The 23335-nt window shown below is 36.6% G+C and overlaps 1 protein-coding gene across 2 annotated transcripts in view; it reads right to left on the bottom strand.

Moving 5' to 3' along the window:
• Positions 1 to 883: 883 nt before the first annotated feature.
• LOC148943217 (UBX domain-containing protein 6-like) overlaps positions 884 to 23335 on the bottom strand; it is a 71464-nt gene continuing 49012 nt past the window's right edge. For both annotated transcript variants that reach the window (XM_089101479.1, XM_089101480.1), the window contains exons 7-9: positions 15942 to 16099; positions 10022 to 10151; positions 884 to 1791 (exon numbers count right to left, since the gene is read on the bottom strand). In XM_089101479.1, coding sequence (XP_088957605.1) covers positions 1546 to 1791; positions 10022 to 10151; positions 15942 to 16099 — 534 coding nt within the window. In that variant the 3' untranslated portion in view covers positions 884 to 1545. The remainder of the gene's footprint in view (positions 1792 to 10021; positions 10152 to 15941; positions 16100 to 23335) is intronic.

The raw sequence follows: 23335 nt of genomic DNA, 5'->3' as shown, positions 1-23335 counted from the left end.
AGGGAGCAATTCAGATCTGGGATTTTCATACATAATTATGAAAGAAAGACATATTCTATAACACATATATTATCATATAACACAAAAAACCACATTTTTGATTAACAGTTAATTTTGAAAAAAAACTGCAACATTAAATTTTACTAGGCTAAAACAGAATGAGACAATATACTAGCATATAATTGATTCGCACGCTTAAAAATAGCGCTAAAAAAAAAAAAAACACAGGAAACTCTCTCGAATGTAGAATTTTCTTATTTTGAAATACATACTGTCCATGAAGTTCCTTTACAATTCACTTATCAAATGGGCTGTTATTGAAAAACTGCTTGCAAAATATTTTTATAATAATTTACTGCATGTTCAATAATTCTAACGACAGTATTTTGAAAACTACCTTTATAAGACATTGGTTTGATTTTAAAGGGACTAAAGACAGTGTGTACAGGTGCGTCCCTAGAGGAGGGGGCTTTGCCCTCCATAACCCCCCCCCCCCCGAAATCCTAAATTGTCCCGAATTCCTAGACACTTTTTATGTGCCCCCCTCTACCGCAAAAACTCCTATTTACGTACCTGACTTTGTATATCGTGCTGCTAACCTTATATTACTCATCCATGCTTTTAGACTAGGAGAGCAATTAATAACTTGAAATTACGTATACGAATAACAAATAAAAACAGTTTTTTCTGACTTATATATTTTCATAAGCAACACAAAAAAGCTGTACTTCTTATTAACAGTGGATTTTGGAGAATACTGGAACGTATAATGCTATCAGGCAAGACTCTATCCTGGGGGAGTTAGGGGGCTTGAATCCCCTGCTCAGATATGTTTGTCGGACTTGAAAAAACGCAACAAAATAAAATATAAACAAATTTTTGATGTGTTTTTAAGTTTTTATACCCCCCCCCCCAGAAAAAAAAATCGTGGGTACGACTTTACTTTCAAGACATAAGAAACGTAATACAGCGAAATTCTTTACATAATAAGACTCTAACTGTGGAAAGAATATTTTCAAAATCGTAATTATATTTCCCGTAGGCTATTATGCGGTTTTATATTTCCTGTAGACAATAATAGGATATTAATCCGTAGGCTATATAAACGACGATAATTCGTTGCTTTTTCGCTACTAAGATTCATCAATATAAGGAGTGTTCTACCCACAACGAAAAGACGCATGGAGATCGATGATAAAATCGTTATATAACGTCTATTGTATTCTATACTTTTTGGATACAATAAACTAGACCCTCATTCTTAACGTTTTTGTGTCCCGAACCCCAAAATATCTTACAACCCTCTTTTATTTAATAACAACCTAAACCCAATTATTTTTAGATAATTTTTAATTTGATAATTATTAAATAATTTTTAATTAGTCTTTACTTCGTTTTTCAAAATTTTATTTTTGTATCTGTATGTATATTTGATGTAAATATGCTAATTAATAAATAAAAGGTTGTCCATACGTAAGAATTCAGTTTTCTTCTCACCCACTGCAAAGCGATATTGAAAAATAATGAACAAGGCTAATAAATAAGTTAAACATTTTCCAATAACGCTAAAATAGTCTCTTTCAAAAAACTTGTTTCAGATTCAGCACAAGGTTGGTCCCAATTAAAGTGAAGGGTCACGCTGGGGATGAGTTCAAGGTCGAGGAGACTCACATCTTGGTCCACTAACTTCTTTCCTGAAAACAAAAGGACAAAAGGTCTCAAGGGCTCTTCCAAAGCCTCCTGAATGAACGCAGTGACATCCCTCAGTTTCTCATTAACTTTGAAGGTGCCCTAGAACATAAAAAAAAAAAAAAATCAAATTTATCGCAATACACATCAAAAGCACGGTTAGAGGGGGAGGAGATTTAGAAGCAGGTTTTTCAGAAAAGGATATTGTGTTTTTTTTACCTTATAAATCACACACTCTTTTGGAGGGGAGGGTGGGGAAATGGGTCAAATACTCTTCATAGAAGGGTTGTGCTCCGTGGTCCCACACGCGTTTCATTGAGCACAGAGAAAAGGCAAATAATAGGGACTAACTCCTGAAGCATTACTAAATATTGTAGTTAAACACACCAGGCCTTATAGAGGATATTCAAATGTTCTTTTTAAGACAAATTTTCAACATAACTATGGAAGAAACCCATACCTGAAGAAACCGTCAAGTTTTGATAAAGGCGGTAAATTGTCAAATATCTATATATGCAAACTCAGGAATGAGGCTTTAATGGTAAATAGGAAAAAGAGAATGCAGAAATGTATATATATCCTTTAAGGTTTATGTTCCTCTGAAACAAGCGATTTTGCGACAAGTTTGTAGCTGTGTTGCTCCGAAAGATCAGGAGGCTTACATCTTTTGTTTCATTAGTCTCAGCAGGCCCAGATTTACCAACAGGCTCACTAGGCCCGAGCCAAGGGGCCCAAAATGCCAAGGGGCACAATAAATTGTCACTGAGGGATTTTTTTTCTTTATAAAAACTGGACTGACGTGATTTATCGTCAAATTGCCAGGTGCACTCCGCCGCCGTGCTGCCTATTCACAGAAAAGTGATTTTAAAACAACACAGGAATTCCGTGGCAACTTAATAACTGTCAGATGTCTCCCCAGAATGGCAGCTAAGAGTTCAGTAACACCTCGCTTTTTCATCAGTAGCACCTCGCTTTTGGCTCATCAGTTGCAGTCTGTTCAGTGCTTCCTCTACCCCTGAAATTTTTGGGATTTTCCCTAAATCTCACAAAAACGGAGCGGCAAAAACGCTTGGGCCTAGAAGCGTCAAAGCTTTGAATCCGGCTCTAGGTGGAAGGGGCGTCCAATGACGAAAGGGCACCTTGCCAAACCGGGATGGTCAGTTTTGCAGATTGATAATTTGTATTAGCATACCTTGTTTTAATCAACTTTGCTGGGCTAGCCAAAATTGGAGAAAAAGTTAGTTGAAGATCTGAATTTAGGACATAAGTGTTAATGTAAATTTAAGTCGACTGATTATTTTGCTACTGAGCGAAGAGGAGGCGAAATTGATTTAATTTGAAAATATAAAAGAAATGTAGTTGACCCCCCATTAGGCTAACCCCTGAGTTTCAGATCCGAGCCAGAATTCATCGAGCCTGAATTGTGATATTTTAATTACCTTAAAAATGGGAAGATTTTCCTCTTTTTAACAATTTTCAAACTGATAGTCTTTTCAATATAAAGAACCGTGCAAACATTTCAAAAATTGAATTCGGTATATGGATAGAGCTAAATCCCAGCTATGGAGTGATATCAAAATTGTTGTCTTTCGTCAATATACCAAAACAACAGGAGAACAGAAAAGAAACATTTCAAAAATTGTAAAGTGAATATCACAGTTTATAGAATTATCCAGTAAGTTTATCGCAGATCATTTCAGGTCTTCATTCTCGGTACGAACAAAAAGCTCCTCCCACTTCTTTCTGCATTAGCGGGTTAGTCTGTTTCCGTCAATCAATGAGAAATGGTCACAAACTGCATTATTCGTAATAGTGGGTGTCCACTTGTTTCGTGTCCAAGAGAAATATGACTTGTCTACCCGTGAAAAGACATAATGCCGCTTATGTTTCTATCTGCCAAAACGTTATCTGGAGCACTCGCACCTTGGTCTGGGTTGTTAAAATGGGTGAGATAGGGTATGATCATACTGCTAATTCTATAAACTGTGGAGAATATAAACCTTAATTCACCATACTTTCACTTAATTCGTTCATTTTCTCTGTTAGTCTACTATGTTTTCTACAGGGTCGTTTACTAGTCTACCAACGAACAACCATAGATGGCAGTTGTTTTGTTTTTACACGTTTGCCATTTTATTACATTCAGGTCTTTTCTCAAAAGGTTGAATTTCAGGTTATATTTTGACCTTTTTATTCCAGTCGTAAGATATTACCTAAGTAGCTGGACCCTAAGTCTTGTGTTGCGGGACAATAACGAAGCGTCAGTATGTGAGTAGACGTTTTCCAAGCTCAAATGTTTTCCGCACCCAACTTGGGAAGGAACTAAGAATTGGAGTGTATAACAGAAAACGGTAAATTTGTAAACGGAAAACGGTAAAGTGTATAACAGAAAACGGTAAAAACATAAATGTTTTCCGCACCCTAACTTGGGAAGGAACTAAGAATTGGAGTGTATAACAGAAAACGGTAAATTTAGTTAAGCAACGTCGCTGTGTGAATAGACCCTTCTCTTAATTCAAAATATTTGCTCATTGTACCTTGGACGAAATCTTGACTTGATGCATATCACCGATGCTTCAAGTTAAGACAGAAAACTGCAAATTTCTCTAAATCGAAGGATTCCAACATCAGAATTTCTTTAAACAAATAGAAAGAAAATCCTCAAGATGAAGTTATGAACTTCCCAGTTATGAACTTGCTTCCGCTGTGTTAACATCTAATTGGTGTTTTCACTCTTGGTATTTGCCAGTCGAAATTCCCCATATATCTTGAACATGACCGTGCATGTCCCTGGACTTTCCTAAGTGATATTAGTGACCTTGGTTCTTGTTAATTGGATAATAGGATTTTAATTATAGTTCAGAACAGTGAAAGAAATGAGATGAGATTTTTAGTTCCAAATAGCTCATGTCTGCCAAAAAGGAAACTCCTGAAAAATACATTTTTTTATTATCTTTCCTGCATACCAAAAGAAAATTACCTAGAACCCCCCCCCCCCCCCGACGCCTACGTCGAAAAGAACCACCCATCTTAAAGGGGCACGAGTCCTCCGCTTTGTTCCAAAAAAACGGCCCAGTGACACTCCTGGCAAAAAAAGAAAAAATGATGCCCTTAAATCACCCCTAGAAGAACTCCACCCCAAGATGATATCACTCCCTGATGATTCCCAACCAATTGAATCGCTTCCTAGCCCTTTAGATCAGCCATACTATTACATTGTGACCATCAAGAAAACCAATGGTCATTCCTTTACTAGAGATTGGTTAATGGATATTAGAAAGCCTATATTTTTACTAGCTAACTCAACTTTTGAAGTAGTTTTCCTAAAAGACGGTCTGATAGATGTTTATTTTACCTCTCACAAGGCCGCGGAGTCAGTCCTTTCAAGGTCCAAGGAATTAATCGTTGAGGGTTCTAAAATCTTTGCCACTTCTAAAGAAGTGGAAAAGTCGTATAAATACGTGGTTTATTGTGTTGACACTAGTATACCAATAGAGGAATTTAAAACTGAATTAATTGATTCTTCAGGTCATCTGGTCCAACTACCAACAGCCACAAGACTCAGCTTGAAAATGATGGTAATCTTGTACCCAGTTGCTCAGTGTATGCAAAAATGAGTTGCAAAGAAGAAGTTTTTCTGTATGGTATGACCCTTTACCATAAGTCCTATAAAACTAAGTATCTACACTGTACAATTATCCTAGCGCACAATCATAGTAACAATAATAGTAAATAGTCACTCGAATCTTGTCAAAAATTTGGAGAAACTAGCCACGTTATAAAAAACTGCACTGCAAAAGACGCCTGCATTAAAAATTTCAAATATAAGTGGCACCTGGGACTTGAGAAGCAACTCTTTTTAACAAACGACAAAAGTGCCGAAATCCTCCGACCCTCTGTGATATTCAACTTGCCCTACTCCGTCGTAGCCGCTACAATCCCTAGACAACCAACTCCAAGTCGACCCTTAAATAGCCAAACTGAAGTTTTAAAGAACCAGAGGAAAAACGCCCCACCCCCAATAGATAAAGACTTCTCATTTACCCAATGGTCCACTCAATTTCCTCAAATTGAGGCCAAATCGCAGCCTTCCTCTTCCCAACTTCCAGTTTTATCACATCCACAAGTTATTCATCATCACAATCAAGAATGGCAAAGGTTAGCCACATACCTCGCAGTTTCCCATCTTATCAAGGTTGGCAGTGAACCAGTTGAACTAAAAAATATCCTTAAAAAAAAGGCCATTACTACGTTCCTAGGAGAGGAAATCTGGCAAAAAGCTACGGGCCAACTTTTATCCTTCAAAGAAGGCATGGAATGCCATTCCAACTCAACATTTTCTACGATCCCAACTGTTACCAGGTCCCCTATAAATTTTAAAGAATCACCCGCACCTGAAACGATGTTAGTAGCACCAAGCCAAAGCAAAAAAAAAACAAAAAAAAAAACAAGAAAAGGCCAACCAACACAGTAACACAGAAATCGACGACCCCTCACGAAGTCTCTTTGGGCGAGGATAATGTTCAAAGCAAAACCCAAGTGAGAAGATACCCAACGAAAATGCCTGACGACTAATTAATGTGTGACTTTTCGTTTTTAACTAATTTATCCCTTTCTAATAACATTGCTTTTAATTATTCCGATATAGAAAGTAACCAGTACGCCAACCCTATAAGCAGCCCCAATGGTACCCTAACTCATGCTAGTTGTAATTACCTTGATATTCTCGATTTTGCTACCAATATGAAGCCAAAACTAGTAAATAATAATTCCCTTAATATTCTTTGTTTCAACATCAGAAGCATCCCGGATAAGTGGCTCAAGTTTAAAGATTTAATTTCATTCAATGGTGTCTGCCCTTTTGACGTAATAGGATTAACAGAGACATGGCTTTCCGATAATGACGACAATAGTGATTTTTTAGACCCTGGTTACAGAATAATCCATATACCCAGAAGGTTGACTAAGTGTACTGGGGGTATCTCACTGGACATCCGTTTGGATTTAAATTTTACCGGGCTATCAGAGTGTGAGACTATATCCTCTGCACAAATAAGTCTCAGCTGTATTTATTCAACAGTTGTTAACATAGCTATCGGCCAAAATTTCTAGATACTTTACTTGTTTTACAAATCTCCTCCATTTCTGACCTCATGTTTTCTTAATCTGTTTGATGAGTTCTTTGATTTTATTAATCTACCACGTAAAAAGGCAATAGTTTTTGGAGACTTTAACTGTAACCTACTCAATGTTGATAAAAATCTTCAATCTGACACTTTTTTTGAATCGGTAACCGCGAGTGGTCTTCTACCCACAATTTTTTTCCCCAGTAGAGTCGATCCTGTGAGATCAACTTTAACATTAATTGATAACATTTTTGTATCCACGTACCTGGGAAATGACCTGTCCTCAAATATAATATTTTCGGATCTGTCAGACCATTGTCCGGTTTACTTGTCAGTAACTTCGCAACTCCTAACCCTACACTCTAGAATTAATTTCCCAACACCTACTAGAAATTACAGCTCTGCAAATACAACCCATTTTATCGATTGCCTAAGAACCACTGACTGGTTCGATGTCTTAAATTGTCAAGAGGCAAATTGTGCCACAAATGGTTTCCTTGATTTCTCCTCACCAATATGGCTTTAGGCCGAAATTTTCAACTTATCATGCTCTAATTGACGCCACACAATTCATATACTCACAACTCGACCTTAAAAAAACTGTATTGGGTTTGTTTTTGGATTTTTCTAAGGCCTTTGACACGGTCGATCATAGTATTTTAATAAGTAAATTAAATAGTTACGGTATTCGTGGTATTCCCCTCTCTTGGTTTGATTCTTATCTATCTGGAAGGATACAGAGTGTGAGCTTAGGTGGAGTATCCTCTCAGCCCTTATCCGTTCGGAGGGGTGTCCCGCAAAGCTCCGTTCTAGGCCCTATTTTATTTCTCCTATATATCAATGATCTTGTTATGGACCTGGGCCCTTCAGTGTATCCTGAACTATTTGCTGATGATAGCAACTTCTTCATCATTGGCACCAATTTACCTTCGGCAATAACCTCTGCCCAAGTCCTTCTGAACAGAGTCCAGGCGTGTTGCCTTACGAATAACATGACCATTAATAGCAAAAAAAGTCAAATAGTATTATTCAGAACCCCATACAACAAAGACGTATTTCAACCTGCTCTTGGTCTCAAGTACTCCTCCGACATCCTCCCACAAGTGGAGGTTGCCAAGTTTCTTGGTGTATTTATTGACTCATGCTTGTCCTTCTCTAATCATATTTCTTACATCACAGCAATAATTTTGATACAAGTAGCTATGATTAACCGTGTGAATTATTTTCTTCCTCCTGACATCCTGGTTACCCTCTATTATTCCTTTATTTTTCCTTACCTTTCTTATTGCGGATCAGTTTGGGGAAATACAAACCAGTCTTTCACTAAAAAACTCAAATTTGCCCAAAGCCGTTCAATTAAAGCAGTTTTTCGGCTTCCCCATCTATATCCAACCCGTGATTTGTATTCAGATTTTGGCATAGCTCCACTTGATCAAATCATACAAAAACTAAACTTATCGCTTGCTTACTCTGCTTTCCACAATAATCTTCCACCTCAACTACTAACCTATTATAACATTAATAATTCGGAAGCCCACTGTCTCCGTTCACACAATAGAGCCTTTATTATTCCTAAATGCCTTTCTAGTGCTGCCCAGCAATCTCCCGTCTACAAACTAATTATTCAAGGGGACAAAACACCCTCCAGTGTTAAACTAGCCGCAATTTTCTTCACGCTGCACTAAATTATGACCAAGCTTGACAATATAATTTAATCTTTCAATTTTTAACCAATTTCCTCTAATTACAAATGTTTTATTCTTCTTTGTTTTTTTCAGTGTCACTTTAATTTATTTTTTCTTGGGTACTAAACAAGTTCTCTTATAGTATCTTTATTTTTATTGTTGTTTGTGTTATTTTTTTATTCGAATAAATTTAATTGAATTGAAGAACACAAACGGGATTACAGCCAGTACAAGGAAAAGAAAAAATAAAACGACGCGGACATTTCGCCCGTATAAAACAACATGTCTTCAGCAATGAGAAACAAGAATAAAATCTAAAATTACCTTCAAAACACAAAATCAAATAAAATGTAAAACCAAAAAGTAAAAATAACAATATCTAAATATACAACTGTTGCTACTGTAATTGGGCACCACAGATGCTAAATTGAGTTACTTCAATGAGAACACTGAAGCGATTGAAGCAACTCTCTCAGTGTTCTCAGTGAAGCAACTTAATTCAGCTTCTGTGCTGCTCAATCGCAGTAGCAACAGTTGTATATTTAGATATTGTTTTAGTTCATGGTTTTACGTTTTATTTGATTTCAGGTTATTTTTTATCTTATTGGTGAAGACTCCTTGTTTTATACAGGTGAAATATCCTTGTTGTTTTAGTTAGTCTTTTGCTTCAACTGGCCCTAGTCTATTTTTTTCTCCATCTTAAGATTTCTCTTTCTCTTTGTTTTTTTTTTCACGGCTGGCCAGTCCGGCTTTAGATCTTTCATTCTGAATTTCTTTATTCACAAGTGCAATCAATTTGAACTGTGGACATTCTATGTTCTTTAAGGAGAATCATATTTGTATTTTTTCACAAAGTCCATTACATGGGCTATAGAGCTATTCGGAATTGGGAAAAGTATCTACTCTGGGCTGATAAAAAAAAGAAGAAAAAAACTAAAGTCATTCTGGAACAACCCCCCCCCCAAAAAAAAAAGAAGATTCCTTTACATGCTAATTTAAAAAAAAATGCCATGAAAGCTGTCATCAGCACGTAAGGATGAAGCTGATTTTCAGCATAATTTAGCTGGCTGGGGAAGCAAACTTGATGCAAAAGTGACCCGAAAATTATCTCCCATTTTTATCCAGTTTAATCCCAACTAGAGAAGCAAAACTCTGATCTAAAGCTCATAATAAAACCAAATATTTGCCCCACACCCTCTTTCTTTGTCATTGCGAAACAAAACTATTGTTAAAGCAGAATCCTAGTTCAATACACAAGCAAACCAAATTTTCGCCCAGTTTGCGTCTTCATGAAACCCAACTGTCCAAGCAGAACTCAGACCCGACAAACCCAAAATATTTGCTCCACTTTCGCAACCATTTGGCGTGAAACCCAGGTTCAGAACGGGAGCAAAACGTGACTTCAGTCACTACATAGCTTAACTGATGGCACTACAGACACTACTATTGAAAAAACAACAACAAACAAACACAGAGAAAAGTTTAGAAGTTATACAAATAACTGATTAGGAGGAAAATTACCTGCAAAATAATTTCATCAGGAAAACGAATGCGAATAAGTGTATATCGATATTTTCGCTTTTCCCTCTGTGCTTCTCTTTCCCTCATTGCTTTCGTTCTCAGCATTAGTTCTTGCTCCACTACATGTTTCCTACGGTAATAAATGTTTATATATAAGGTAATATAACACAACGAGGCGAGAAGATAAATATGTAGAATGAGCTATCTGCCATTCAAACAAATAAACAACGTCATTTTGTTGTCAGTCCAACTTCTTCAGTCCTCATATGATCTGTATTTTCAACTTACCTTTCATTTTCACCATTATCATTCAATACATGTTTATAGTTCAGGCTGTTCAGGTGTTATAGGTCAGGCCGGGTTCTGTCATTGTTTTACTCCCCTCAGAAAAAAAGATATACCTGAACAAAACAGATAAGCAGGAAGGGGGCTTAGAGCCCCCTCTGGAGTCCAAAAAAAATCCAGATTTACGCCCATGTTTAATTCATATGATTATTTTCTTTAATCTTGCCCCCTCCCGAAAATCCAGAGTACGTGCCTTAATCAGGCTTGAGAGGAAGGGAGAGGGGTCACCCCCAGATCGATTTAAACTTAAAAATTGAAAAACATTGACCGAAAATGTTCCTTCCCCCTCTTAAAAAAATCCAAATCCCCTGTCCCTATGCCTCATATCTATGCTACAATATCCTTTCAAAACTCAATATCGTTCACGGTTGAGGGAAATCGCTTAAAAATTCTTTTTTCTTCTTAAAAAAGAATCTGGTTTTCCAGAGAAGAATATTTTTTTTAACCTTATAAATCGCACACTTTTTTATAGTTTTCATCATGCACGTCAATGGGAGTGTGGGGAGGCGGGTCAAAATACCTTTCGATTCATAGTGAAACAAAATGAGGTCGAAAATGGTGGAGCTTTAACCCTTTTGGCTATGTATTTGCTGATGAAAACGTAAAGAAAAATTAAGACGAAAACATAGAGAATGAGATTCCTAGACAGCCAATTAAAAGAGGACTTGTGTGAATCGATTTCATCAATTTTAACGTCAAAGGTTATGGGTGGTTAAAAGTAGTCTAGTTGTTCATCAAAAATATTTTGCTCTAAGAGAATGTGTAGCTAGCAGGGGAGGTATGAAATATACGGCAATACATTCATTGCTAATATAGTTAGTTATTGATACATCAGATAGTTAATTTAGAAGCCTACTACTTAGAGGAGGGAAAAGATCAATCTAGAAGCCTATTTCTTAGTGGACGACAAAAGTAAAAAAGGTCAAACAGACAGGGGTCACCCCTGTTTCCCCACTAGCATACGCTACTGCGCAAGTATTACCAGAATTTTCCCATTGATGACAGTGCCCCATTGGACCCCAATCATGGCTCCAATAGGCTACATGAGATAACTTTAGAGTTCAATCAGTCTCACTGCATTCATCCTATTTTCGGATTGTCTGATTCTCAAAGCTGGCTAAGAAGAAATAGGCCATAGCCTATTTGTCTATATGGCATATTCCGGCCAGAATAGGCCATAAGCTATTCTGGCTATGGTCCGATTCAAAAACCAACAGTTAGATAAGTACACATAAATAAGAAAACTACTTTAGTAAAAATAAATAAAAAAAACTGGAAAGCCTTTTTGATAGAGGAAGCAAATGAAAGAAAATACGTAAAATAGTCAAGCAATTCTTATAGAAAAAAAAAACAGGAAAGAAGCATAGCACAAAGTAGAGAAAACGGCAGAATTAGAAATATGTTTAACTTTTAAAGATAATTTTTTTACAGCACCAGGAGTAACCTCACAATTTCTGTCTTATGCTTAAGCCACAACATAGTGCCACCTTTTAACCAAAAAAATAATATATATATATATATATATATATATATATATATATATATATATATATATATATATATATATATATATATATAATATATATATATATATATATATATATATATATATATATATATATAAATCGTGATTTATGAACGGCTTATGTTTTCTGTCACAGTTCCATTTTAACGTCACACCTCCACTACAGATATCGGAAACTAAGATGGTAAGAAACTGGTCTAAAAGCCTGCATCAACAATAACTTGTTAGTTCAGTCAAACAGTTCTTGGTAACAAACTGTAAGTAAGGAGCAACTCGGCCCAATAGTAACCGAAACTGTAAAAAATAATATGTTGACAACAATAGATGCCTCAAAGAATTCGCTTTTTGATGCTACTTCCAAATATATGAAATTTACGGGAGCCGGCTCCCCCCCCCCAGAAAGTACCCCCGCAGCTGGTAGGTCTCCAATCACTTTCGACTTATAAAAAAAGGACTAACTCTCAATTTATGACGTAGTGAGCACTCTCCTAAGTTTCTGCGACCATGAGGGGGAGGTGGGGATGAGGAAGGATAGTCCCCCTCATATACGGAATAAATTTTGCTCTTTTGGGGTTTAATGTCACTCTTTCCTTTCATAAAACAGCGGAGACCAGAAATATTCCCAGAAATTAAGAGGGATTGAATATCAATTTCACATTTTGATGTATTTTTTTTTAAGTTTTTTTTGCACCCCCCCCCCCAAAAAAAAAAAAACAACCTTCAAACAAAGGTCCTGGATACCACCCTGAGGATTACATATCAATTTCTACCTTCACTCTCCCCTCGTCTTTCCCTTAGAACTGATTCTGTATTTATCTGAAGGCTCAGAAGGCGCAGTTAAAATGCACCCTTTGAGTCATCTCCTTCCCTACCTAACTACAAAACATTCAGAGAACCCCATTGTAGAGGTTTAAAGCCCTTATATGCAAATGTTTGAAATTGTAAAACAACAGGGAATTTACCAAAGACAGTGAAACGTGTTTAGACCTTAAAAACATTCCGTATAGGAGTGGGACTGCCCCTTCCTCATCCCCACGTCCACCTCAGAGTCGTAGAAACTTCGGGGGATGCTCATTCAATCAGAAATTGAGAGTTCTGGTCCTCTTTTTGTAAGTCGAGAGTGAATGGAAACCAACCAGCCGCAGGGGGGGGTAAACGCCTAGCCCCTAAATTTACTAAGTCTAATAATACTCATCAAAAGCTACAAGATTTTGATGTGTAACATTAAGGAGGAATTATTCAAATAAAAATACCAGGATTTTCCATTACTTTGACGATAGATTACATACAGCCTGGGCTTTCGTGAGTTCCATGCCTTCCGTAAAGACGAAAAAGAAAGAAGGGAAAATTCATACTCATAATTTACGTCAGAAGTTTTACCCGGAAAACATTTTTGACTTTTTTGACATATCAATCAATCATTTATTACCCACAACTAACAAAAAGTAGTACAAGTGGAGTACATAATAATAAAAAAAGAAAAACAGAAAAAAAACTCAACAAACACTAGCAATTAAATTAAACTACGAAAAGAACTGTTAAAGACCGTGGTCAGGGCCAAATTTAAAAAATGAATCTGCAGAAAGCTTTTTGAGTAGGTCACCGAGCTTTTGAGTTATATCCGTAACATAAAAATTTTTAACTAGATACCGATTTCTAGTCCAAGGCGGCAGAGAAAGAAGAAATTTGCAAAATTTGAAATATGTAACTATAATCTTTTTTAAATCCTTTAGCTTAAGAACAGAATGAACACCCGAAAAATAAAGCACAGAATGATCAGAGAAAGTCGAGAATAAGCGCCCAAGAGCTCTTCTGTTATATTTTCCATGGTTTGATACAATTTTTGTATAGCTGAACTGAATTTTTCTTACTGAATCAGCAACAATCTGTTTACGAAAAAGAGCTAGAGAATTAGAAACAGTAATACCAAGCCACCGAAAGGAAGAGACAGAAAGTACAGAAAATTCATTACATACCAGAGGAGCAGACGAAGACAGATTATAAGATAAGAATTCACACTTGTCAAGATTCAGGGATAGACAAATATTTAGGAAAGACTGAGAAACTAAGGAAACCATCACAGAAAGAGCAGATTTAGTACGACTAATCAACATAATGTCATCCAGGAAATTTCCTGTCCACCCAGGAAATCAAATTGTCATGAATGTGAATGCGTCGCAAACTATCGTGAGTGTTGAGAACTGTTACGAATATGGTGGACCCACGAAGGAATGGTATACACATATATCTTAATATAGCGTTTTTAGTATCTATTGTAAGGTATTTTAAAGTCGTTAATTTCAAATAAAGACCGTGCATTACCTAACACCTGATGGCAGCAAAATTACTCTGAGAGACCCTTAGGTGATTTACATTTACCATGGACAGAATTATTCAGTCTCCCAACTTTTGAGCTCCGTTGGCGAGTTTTGTTGAAAATTGTCACGCAGGGGCTTCTGCAAGTTTTTGGTATGTTGTTATCTGTGGTTTAAATTTTTCTTATGTTTAAGAAAAATTCTTACGTTGAATTCTGTTGTTTTTCGCAGAGTTGTGGTTTAGTTTTTCAACATAAGAAAAACAACTCGTAATCATTCGATAGCTGAGACGAGTTTTATCCATCTACAAAATAATATTTTTGAAACTTACTATCCATCCTTTTAAATTCAAAAATGCGTAAAAAATCGTTGAAAAAAGGAACATTTTTCTTTTAAGCAAGTTCAAATCCCTCCCAAAGTAAAACTTAAAATTATATCATAATTTTGTTTCAGTGAATGGACAGATCTGAAACTAATGATTCCAATAACTATTATTTTCAGTTAAGGACAAGTATCATGTTATTTAGGTGAAAGTTACAGCTCTTTGCCGTAAAATCGCAATCGCAACCGCAAAATCGCACATTTCTGAGAGAACATAAACCTTAATGAATATTCTGTCCTCAAAGAAACAACAACTGGAGAGATTATAATATAGCGTTTTATATTATTTACTGTACAGAATTTTAAGGTCTTTGCTTTGAGACAAAGACCATATATTACGAGGCATAAGGATTCGAGATGATTACATTGATAAACCTGAGATGATAAGGTCTACTAGAGCGAAATTGGCTATTTTAACAACCAATGAGAACCATGGGAGTTACGATACTTGGTGAAATTGGCTATTTTAACAACCAATGAGAACCATGGAGTTACGATACTTGGCGAAATTGGCTATTTTAACAACCAATGAGAACCATGGAGTTACGATACTTGGCGAAATTGGCTATTTTAACAACCTATGAGAACCATGGGAGTTATCGATTTCACAATTGGCTTTCAAAGTGTATGAATCTTGATACAGAGCAATAAGTATGGGTAAATTACAAGAGCGGAAACTGGCGCTACACTCAAAAAAAAAAAAACATCAACGCCATCTAGCATTTGGTATCTCTTAGTATTTTTTTTCAAGCTTTGTAATTATTTTTCTGTCAAGAACACTTATTACTACAATACACTAATTTTACCAATTAAATCAATTAAACTGATTAGTCTTATTATTATTTTGCAAAAAAATGCAAAGGAAGCCAAACGTTAGATGGCGTCGATGCTTCTTTGTTTGTTGATACTAGTACTAGTTTCCACTCTTTTAAGTTATATACCTCTTTCGTACAGAGTACAACAAAGTATGACATTCAAAGGTAATTCTATACCAAAACATTCTAGCAGTAATATCTAAACAAATTCACAGCATGCCGTTGATTCAAGCTTTTTGACGAATGAGTCTTTGAACAGATTGGCGAAGAGGAGGAGCGTACAAAAATGCCGAAGAGGAGGAGGAGCGTACTCCTCCTCCGAAGAGGAGGAGCGTACAAAAGCGTACAAAAACATTAAATACACGACGTTACTATTTTTCAACATTAGCGTCTATTTCCATTCTCATAAGTCGCCCATGTTCTTTGGAAGTACATATTGCCTTGAAGTACATAGGAGACCGTTGTTCATAGGAGACCATTGTTCTTTGGAAGTACACAGGAGACTTGGCAGAGGAGTACGAGCAATTATTGATCATTACCTCAGTTCCTGCTCTTTTTTCAATTCTTCGGCTGTCAAGTTATAGAATTCACCTGGCAGTTCAGTTTTCCGACGAGCTTCTGCAGGGAAAAGTACTCGTAAGCTCCTGTCTAACTCAGGTCGAATGGCCTCAGCATCATTCAAAGCTTCCCGTAGCATCTAAAACGAAATGAGTTTTACAGGGTGTACTATATTGAATTTATTGGGATTTAATATAAATTACATTAAATTTATTAGTTTAGATCATAATGACAAAACTAGTAATTTAAATATAATAATTGAATTATAAAAGTTACAAATTTATATTTGATATCACATAAAATATTTGTATTATAATTAATATTTATTTTATAACTAATAATTTATACAACTTAATAGCATAATTTCAATAATACAAACATAAATTTATACACTAAACTTATTAGTTTAGATTATTATAATAAAAGTATTAATCAAATATAATAATTATAATAAATAAAGTTACAAATTTATATTTCACATCGAATCAAATATTTGTAATGTAATTAATATTTATACTCAAATTGATAATTTATATAACTTAATGTTAAGTTTTTTTTATGATACAAATATTTTTATTATAAATACAATATATACAATTATAAAAAGAAAATTATAAAAAAAAATCTACAAATAATAATTAGAATTGTAATGCAAATTATAGCAATTTTTTCTAGACTAAATTATTCTTAAATATGAGTAAATTCTAATTATACTATTTTTTTTTTATAGAAGACAAACTCATACATAAGAGGTATTCTGCCCATAAAAGAAAAGACACAAGGTGATTGTTTGGTATAGTGTTATTTGAAGTAGATAGTATTCTAAAGTTTTTGGACACAATAGACTAGATCAGTGGTTCACAACCAATTTCTAGCCATGCCCCGCCTAAGCATTTCTGAAATTCTGATGCCCTCCTCTTGATTTTTAAATTCTGTCCTTCAAAAATTTAGGTATTCAGCTGAAGAAAGCTTAAAAGGCCATTAACTTTGTTTTTTATTCGGCTCGTCTTCTTGGCATATTTTATGCTAATGAAAAACACTGTTTATATAAAACACCTTTCATTCAATATATGACGTTATTACAACGCTATCATGGTATCTGTTTCACTCTTTAAATGTAGATGAATGTGACATCGTTCACATGAAAAATGTTTTTTTTTTAATTAAGGCTCTAAAGTATAGTCAGCTAAAAGGTACATGACCAGCCTATGACCGATCAATATATTGCTCTGCCCCACCAGTGGGGTCTGCACCCCACGTTGGGAATCAACAGACTAGATCCTCAATCCTCAGCTTTTGTCCCACCCTCCCTACAATACCTCGCGACCCCCCTCGTGTGAAAGAGTAATCTCAGCATTATTACCCGTATTATTAGTTCCTCTTTACATATTGATTTATATGTAACTCTTCATTTTCCTTAAGTTTTATTTTGACATTTGTATGTATATTCTATCGAAATACATTAAACGATAAATAAAAGGTCCTTTATACACTATAATTTATTTGTTTTCTAACACACTACGATCCCCAGTTTGAGAAACAAAGGATGAGAACAATAAACAATTCACACATTTTCCAATAGCGCTAAAACAGTTTCTTTAAAAAATCGTCTCATATTCAGTACTAGAGCAGTCCCAATCAAAGTGAGGCGCCAGAAAAGTGAGGAATCAGTTAAAGGTCCAATAAACTCGTGTCAAGATACAGGGCCAAGCAACAAATATAAAAAAAGGGTTTCTTAAACTTAATTGGTTGCTCTATTAAGCTCCTCCCACTACTAGTCTAGCTGTAAGTGCTATAGGTTCAACTTTTTATGTGTTTACGAACTGTCTAATTTTCTGCTTGATGTAACACCGGTTTTTTTTTTTTTTTAACAAAAAATTATTAAGGAGATGGGATCTTTCCTCTCTTGTATGCAGTTCCTCTACAACTCTGGTATCGAGTTGGATGCCAGCAGCAGAGTTGAAATTAAATTATGTAAATTCTATTTTCTTTTAAATTATTTAAATATGTAATTGCAGAAAACCTTCAGTCATGTTATTTTAGGTCTTAACCACTCAATTCATAGGACATTGAATGGGCGTTACCGACGAAAATAGGCTGGTTATAAAAGATTGGGAATGTTCTGGTGCTGTGACACTGTTTGAGGTTTCCGCTCCGTCGTAAGCTCCATTCTCCGTCCCTATCCCTGACAGGAATATCCTGCTTACGTGGGCTCATAGTGGCATCATGGTGGACCTTTCACGAGTTCTGACAGCGCTTCAGGGTGGTCTTTAGGAGTGGCACCCTTCGAAGTAATTTTAGCCTAGTAAACGACACAACATTTGTACTGGATTCTCATTGATGGATAATTCTTCTGGGTTTGGTCGGGATGGAGGAGGGGCTTGCGTAGCTGTGTTGGCCTAAAGCGGCTTGGTGCTGGGGTGAGTTGTTAGTGGTAGTATTAGTAATTACTGAGGAGCCCCTTCAGGCATCTTCCCCTTCTTGCCCTATTTGAGGAGAAGTTAGTGAGGATCTGCTTCATTTTATGGCCCGCTAGATTTAAGAAAATCTTTATTTTCAGGTACTGTAGGGTCAAGTGAGTGGTTGTTTTCAATAATGGATTGAAATAATTTTGGGACTATTAAAACATTCCAAAATATACTAAATTGGGAATGAAATATAGAGAAAAATTCTGACAGGCAGGGAAAGAGAGATGTGCGAGTACTTAAAGAAAAGTCGTTGGTATCTGTTTTTGTTATTTTTGGTCGCCTATTTTATTATGTAAGCGTTGTTAATTTTTATTTTGAGCTTTTTTTGTATTTTGTCATTACCCTGAGGATTTTTTTGTAATAAATACCTATCTATCTCTTCTTGTTGATATTTTAGCAGGATCAGGTGTTTCACCCTGGCATCTGGCATTTGAAAGTCAGATATTACGTGGGAATTTGTTCAACCGTAGCCTCCCCATACTCACAGGGAGGTTACAACTTATCCTCATCTATCTCGATACCTTTTATCACAAGTCTGAAAATTTTCCCTTTATGCACAATCTTTTCCCTTTTTTTCCAGAATTTATATAGTATTTGATATTTTATTTTTCTGATATATTTGTAATTTTGTTTTTTATTTGTATTTTTATTTTTCTATTCAGTCATGTTATTAAGCAAATTTTAAATCAATGCTTTGTTTCATTTGTTGAAGTATTTCGTTTTCCTTTTGCACTTTCATTTATATATTTTATAAACTCATCGATTCTGAGGGAAATAAATAATAACAAAATTGAAATTAAAGTATGAGCTTTGCATTCCCTTGCAAAACTGAGCAAACATTTTTAGGTTTGCGTATCAATATTCGATAGTTCAATTGAACTAGTTCAATAGTTCAAACAAATCAGCAACGTGCACTTATCTGACTTCTTTAAATAACGTAAGCTTAAAGAATGTGATTGATTTACAATAGTACGTCACAAAAATAAACCAATAGTATTGAAGCACATTTTACAACACGGGAACATAAGATTATAATCTGTCCAACCTAATTGACACGAGAATAAACTACAACTACTTGCTCATATTTATTTTTTTTTCACTTGGCACCTAGCCCTATCTTTAATTCTTAAAACACTTTTATTTTTTCACTACTAATGCAAAACTTTTTATTTTTTTTAATGCAATAAATTTGCTTTGTACGAGAGATGGGGTTTGCTGAGAAAAATAAAAAAACACACCTTTAATTCTTTTGATTATTTTCAAATTTAGCTATTTTTAAAATGTAGAAAATTCATTTTGACAAGGAAGGGGGTTGCTAAAAAAAAGAAGGAACCATAAACTTAGTTATTTTGTTCGGTTTAATAAAAATATTATAAAAAGTATTAGCTGCGTGCAGCTGGGTTTGGCATGTTATACCATTTTTGGGAGTTTGAGTTTTAATAAGTTAAACTTGGGCTTTGTTGGTGCACACATGCAATGGCAGTTTACCTGTCAGTCTACCCAGACTCAAAAACCCGAGTAACTTTCAAAGTCTCAAAATACTGACCAGTAAGAATATTGAAAAAAACTGTCACACTGCTTTATCCGCAAGAGGTTTCCTGAAAACAATGACACGAAAAACAACGAATAACTGGGTCTCAGGCACAACTCCAGAGCCTTCATTTGGGAGCGGCGGCCGTATTAGGAGGGACAAGTAGGACATCACACCCAAATTTTGTTCAAAATAGGTGTGTTAAGGTCGGGTTTACAATCGACGTAACGTGGCGCAAGGGAAAATTAAAACCAAGCGTTGTAAAGTTTTTGCAAATGATGGGATGCTAGTTGGGAGTCCATCATCTGTGAAAAAGCCTATTTTGTTTCAACTTGCCATGCTTTTTCATTTTCAAAAATTTTACCAACCTTAATATTTCACGCAATGTAAAATACATTAAAAAAAATTTATCATGGCGCGGTGTTATCAAACTTAGGCAGTTAGGTCCTAGTGGTCTCTCTTGGGAGAGAGCACATAGGCCAAAGTAAGGCCCGTTGTGATACCACCGATATAATCAAAAACACTAATTAAATAAATAGTGATTATATCGTGCAGTAATTACTTTTTATATATTTATATGTAATAACATCTTGACTTACTTGACTTAAGTCCCATCCGTCCTCGAAGGTCGTTTTGGGGCCTCTTCATTCACTATGTTATTGATGTGGCGTCTGTATGAGCATCTATCTTCAGTCAGGCGTAGAAGTTGCGGCAGGATGAGTGTAGAGAAGTCTTTCCATCTCTTAGGTGGCCGACCGCTGGGGCGAGAACCATGCACGCGACCATCGAAGACTATTTTCGACAGACGAGAATTTTCCATACGCTGGATGTGGCCTAGCCACCTAAGTTGTTGCAGTTTTATTTTATCAAGTATGGTGTGTTTGATTTTGAGGCTTTTAAAGAACCTAATATTAGAGATCCTGTCCAGGTACGTAATGCCAGCAATACGGCGGAGTGACTTTGTTTCGAATGCGGCTAGGCGACGTTGGTCATCTGTTTTGAGGGTCCATGATTCACAGGCGTACATGGCAATGGGTATAATCAGTGTGTTAAAGACACTTGTTTTCAGCAGTGTCGACAAATTCTTGTTCCTCCAGACCGGCATCAAGGCTTTAAAGCTAGAGTATGTAAGCGCCAGGCGCCTCTTAATATCTTTCGAGTGGTTGTTATCGGACGTTATAAGGCTACCAAGATATGTGAAATCTTCGACCCATTCTATGTTGTCACCACCGAGCTGGAGGCTTAAGGTTTCTTGGTTTTCCGACTTTCGCGAGCAGAGCAAGGCTTGCGTCTTTGAGAAATTGATGGTCATTCTATAGGAGCTGGTGGTTGACTGGATGTTGTTGGCCTGGGACTGAAGATCCCCAAGATTCTCAGCTACTTGGTCTATGTCATCTGCATAAGCTAATTTATCAATCGATACTCCCCAAATGTGGACACCTGAAGAGTTGTTAAGGATTGAGAAGACAGCGGTAAGGAACAGGTTAAACAGTTCCGGTGAAAGCAAGCAACCCTGCAGCACACCAGTCGATGTTTCAAAGCTATCGGAAAGGCCTTCTCCCGTCATGATGCGGCTTCTGGATTTTGAGTGCATATCTCTGATCAATGATGCTAAGTTCTGTGGTATACCAAAATGGAGAAGAATTTGCCATAGACCTTCTCTCCATATGAGGTCGAAAGCCTGCTTAAAGTCAATGAATAGGTGGAAAATACTACGTCCGAGTTCAAGATATTTTTCCATAATCTGACGTACCGTAAATGTCTGATCAATCGTTGACCTGTTTGGGCGGAAACCGGCCTGATATTCTGGAATCACATTTGAAGCTATAGCTCTTATACGCTCCAGCATTACTCTAGTGAGTATTTTAGCGGCGTGGCTCGTAAGGCTTATAGGCCGGTAGTTATCACAGATTGCTTTCGAGCCTTTCTTATGGAGTGGAACTATTGTGGCTTCACACCATGAGGAGGGGAAGTGACATTCTTCCCAAGCAGCAGTAGCAATTTTTAGGTATAGGTCAACAAGGGGATCGCAATTTACTGTTAGTAATTCCGGTTGGATTCCATCTGGGCTTAAACCCTTGATAGCCGGTTGGATTGTTTGTCCTTAAACCCTTGATAGCCGACTCTATCTCAGATCGAAGTGGGTGTGGGCTTGGGTCTGCGGCGATTGCGGGGAAGCTGTTAAGCACCGATGGGTCTGGGAGGATCGTTGAGTTTAATTTGCTCTCAAAGTGCTCTTTCCATCTGGTTCAGATCCCGTCTGTAGTTTGGATCTGGTTACCATCTTCATCAAGGAGGGTACAGACTTTCAGTCCCTTTTTTTTGGCTAGTTCCCTCACTCGCCTGTACATGAAGTGAGAGTCACCTTTCTTGAATGCCATTTTGCATTACTCACATTGTTCCCTTACATAGAAGCGGTGAGCACGGCGAATGGCTTTCTCTACCATACGTTTCAATCGTTTGTACATATCCCGACTTTCTCTATCTAGTTTTATAGTGTGGCTGCGTTTTTCCTCACATAGTGAGATTCTCTCATCCGTGATCCAAGGTTTTTGGTCCGCCTTTTGGAATCCCAGGGTCGACTGGGTGACATCGCATATAACCTGCAAGCTACTCTTCACAAGATTATCGATGTCATCTTTTGATAGGGTTAGCGGGGATGCAGAGAGGAGTTCAGAAATTCTTTCGGAAAGAGTAGCGGTGTAATTTTGTCGAGTAGTTTGGTCTTTTAAGAGGTCTACTCTGAATCTGGGAGGCTTTCTGGAAAGTTTCGCGGCCACTTTTAGACACATTTTAAAAGAAGTAATAACAAGCGAGTGGTCGCTATCGAAGTCGCCGCCAGCCAAAGTGACTGCGTTTGTTATGGAAGATTTCCAGGGTCTAGATACGAGGATAAAATCTATTAGATTCTGAGTCCTTGTATCTGGGGATGTCCGGATTCTTTTGCGTCGGGCTCTGTGTTTGAAGAATGTGATAGTGATAACAAGATCACTATCTCGGCAAAATTTCATTAGGCGCTCACCTCTTTTGTTCAGCTGGCCATGGCCAAATTTGCCCATCACGTCCTCGTTGCCAGATGGGTCATCACCGACAATGGCGTTGAAGTCCCTGATGACAAAGACTATATTTTTTTTTGGTACGGATTCCACTAGACACTGATGATGGAGATAAAATTTTTCGGATTCTTCATCATCTCTGATTGAGCCGGGTGCATATGATTGGATGATTTTATAGTTCGCTGGTGAGCCTTTTAGGCGGATCATGATGAAACGTTCTGAGATGGGTGTTGCTGTGATTAGTCATCTCCTAGCCTTACTGGAGAGTAAGAAGCCTACTCCCTGCCGGTGTTTCCCATCAGTACGTCCTGATAGTACAA

Source organism: Artemia sp. Qi Xiang Cuo, chromosome 15 (genome assembly GCF_049724085.1).
Source record: "Artemia sp. Qi Xiang Cuo chromosome 15, ASM4972408v1, whole genome shotgun sequence".
NCBI classification, from domain to species: Eukaryota; Metazoa; Arthropoda; class Branchiopoda; order Anostraca; family Artemiidae; genus Artemia; species Artemia sp. Qi Xiang Cuo.
Note: the sequence above shows the minus strand (reverse complement) of the source record. Positions and strands in the feature narration are given on the sequence as shown.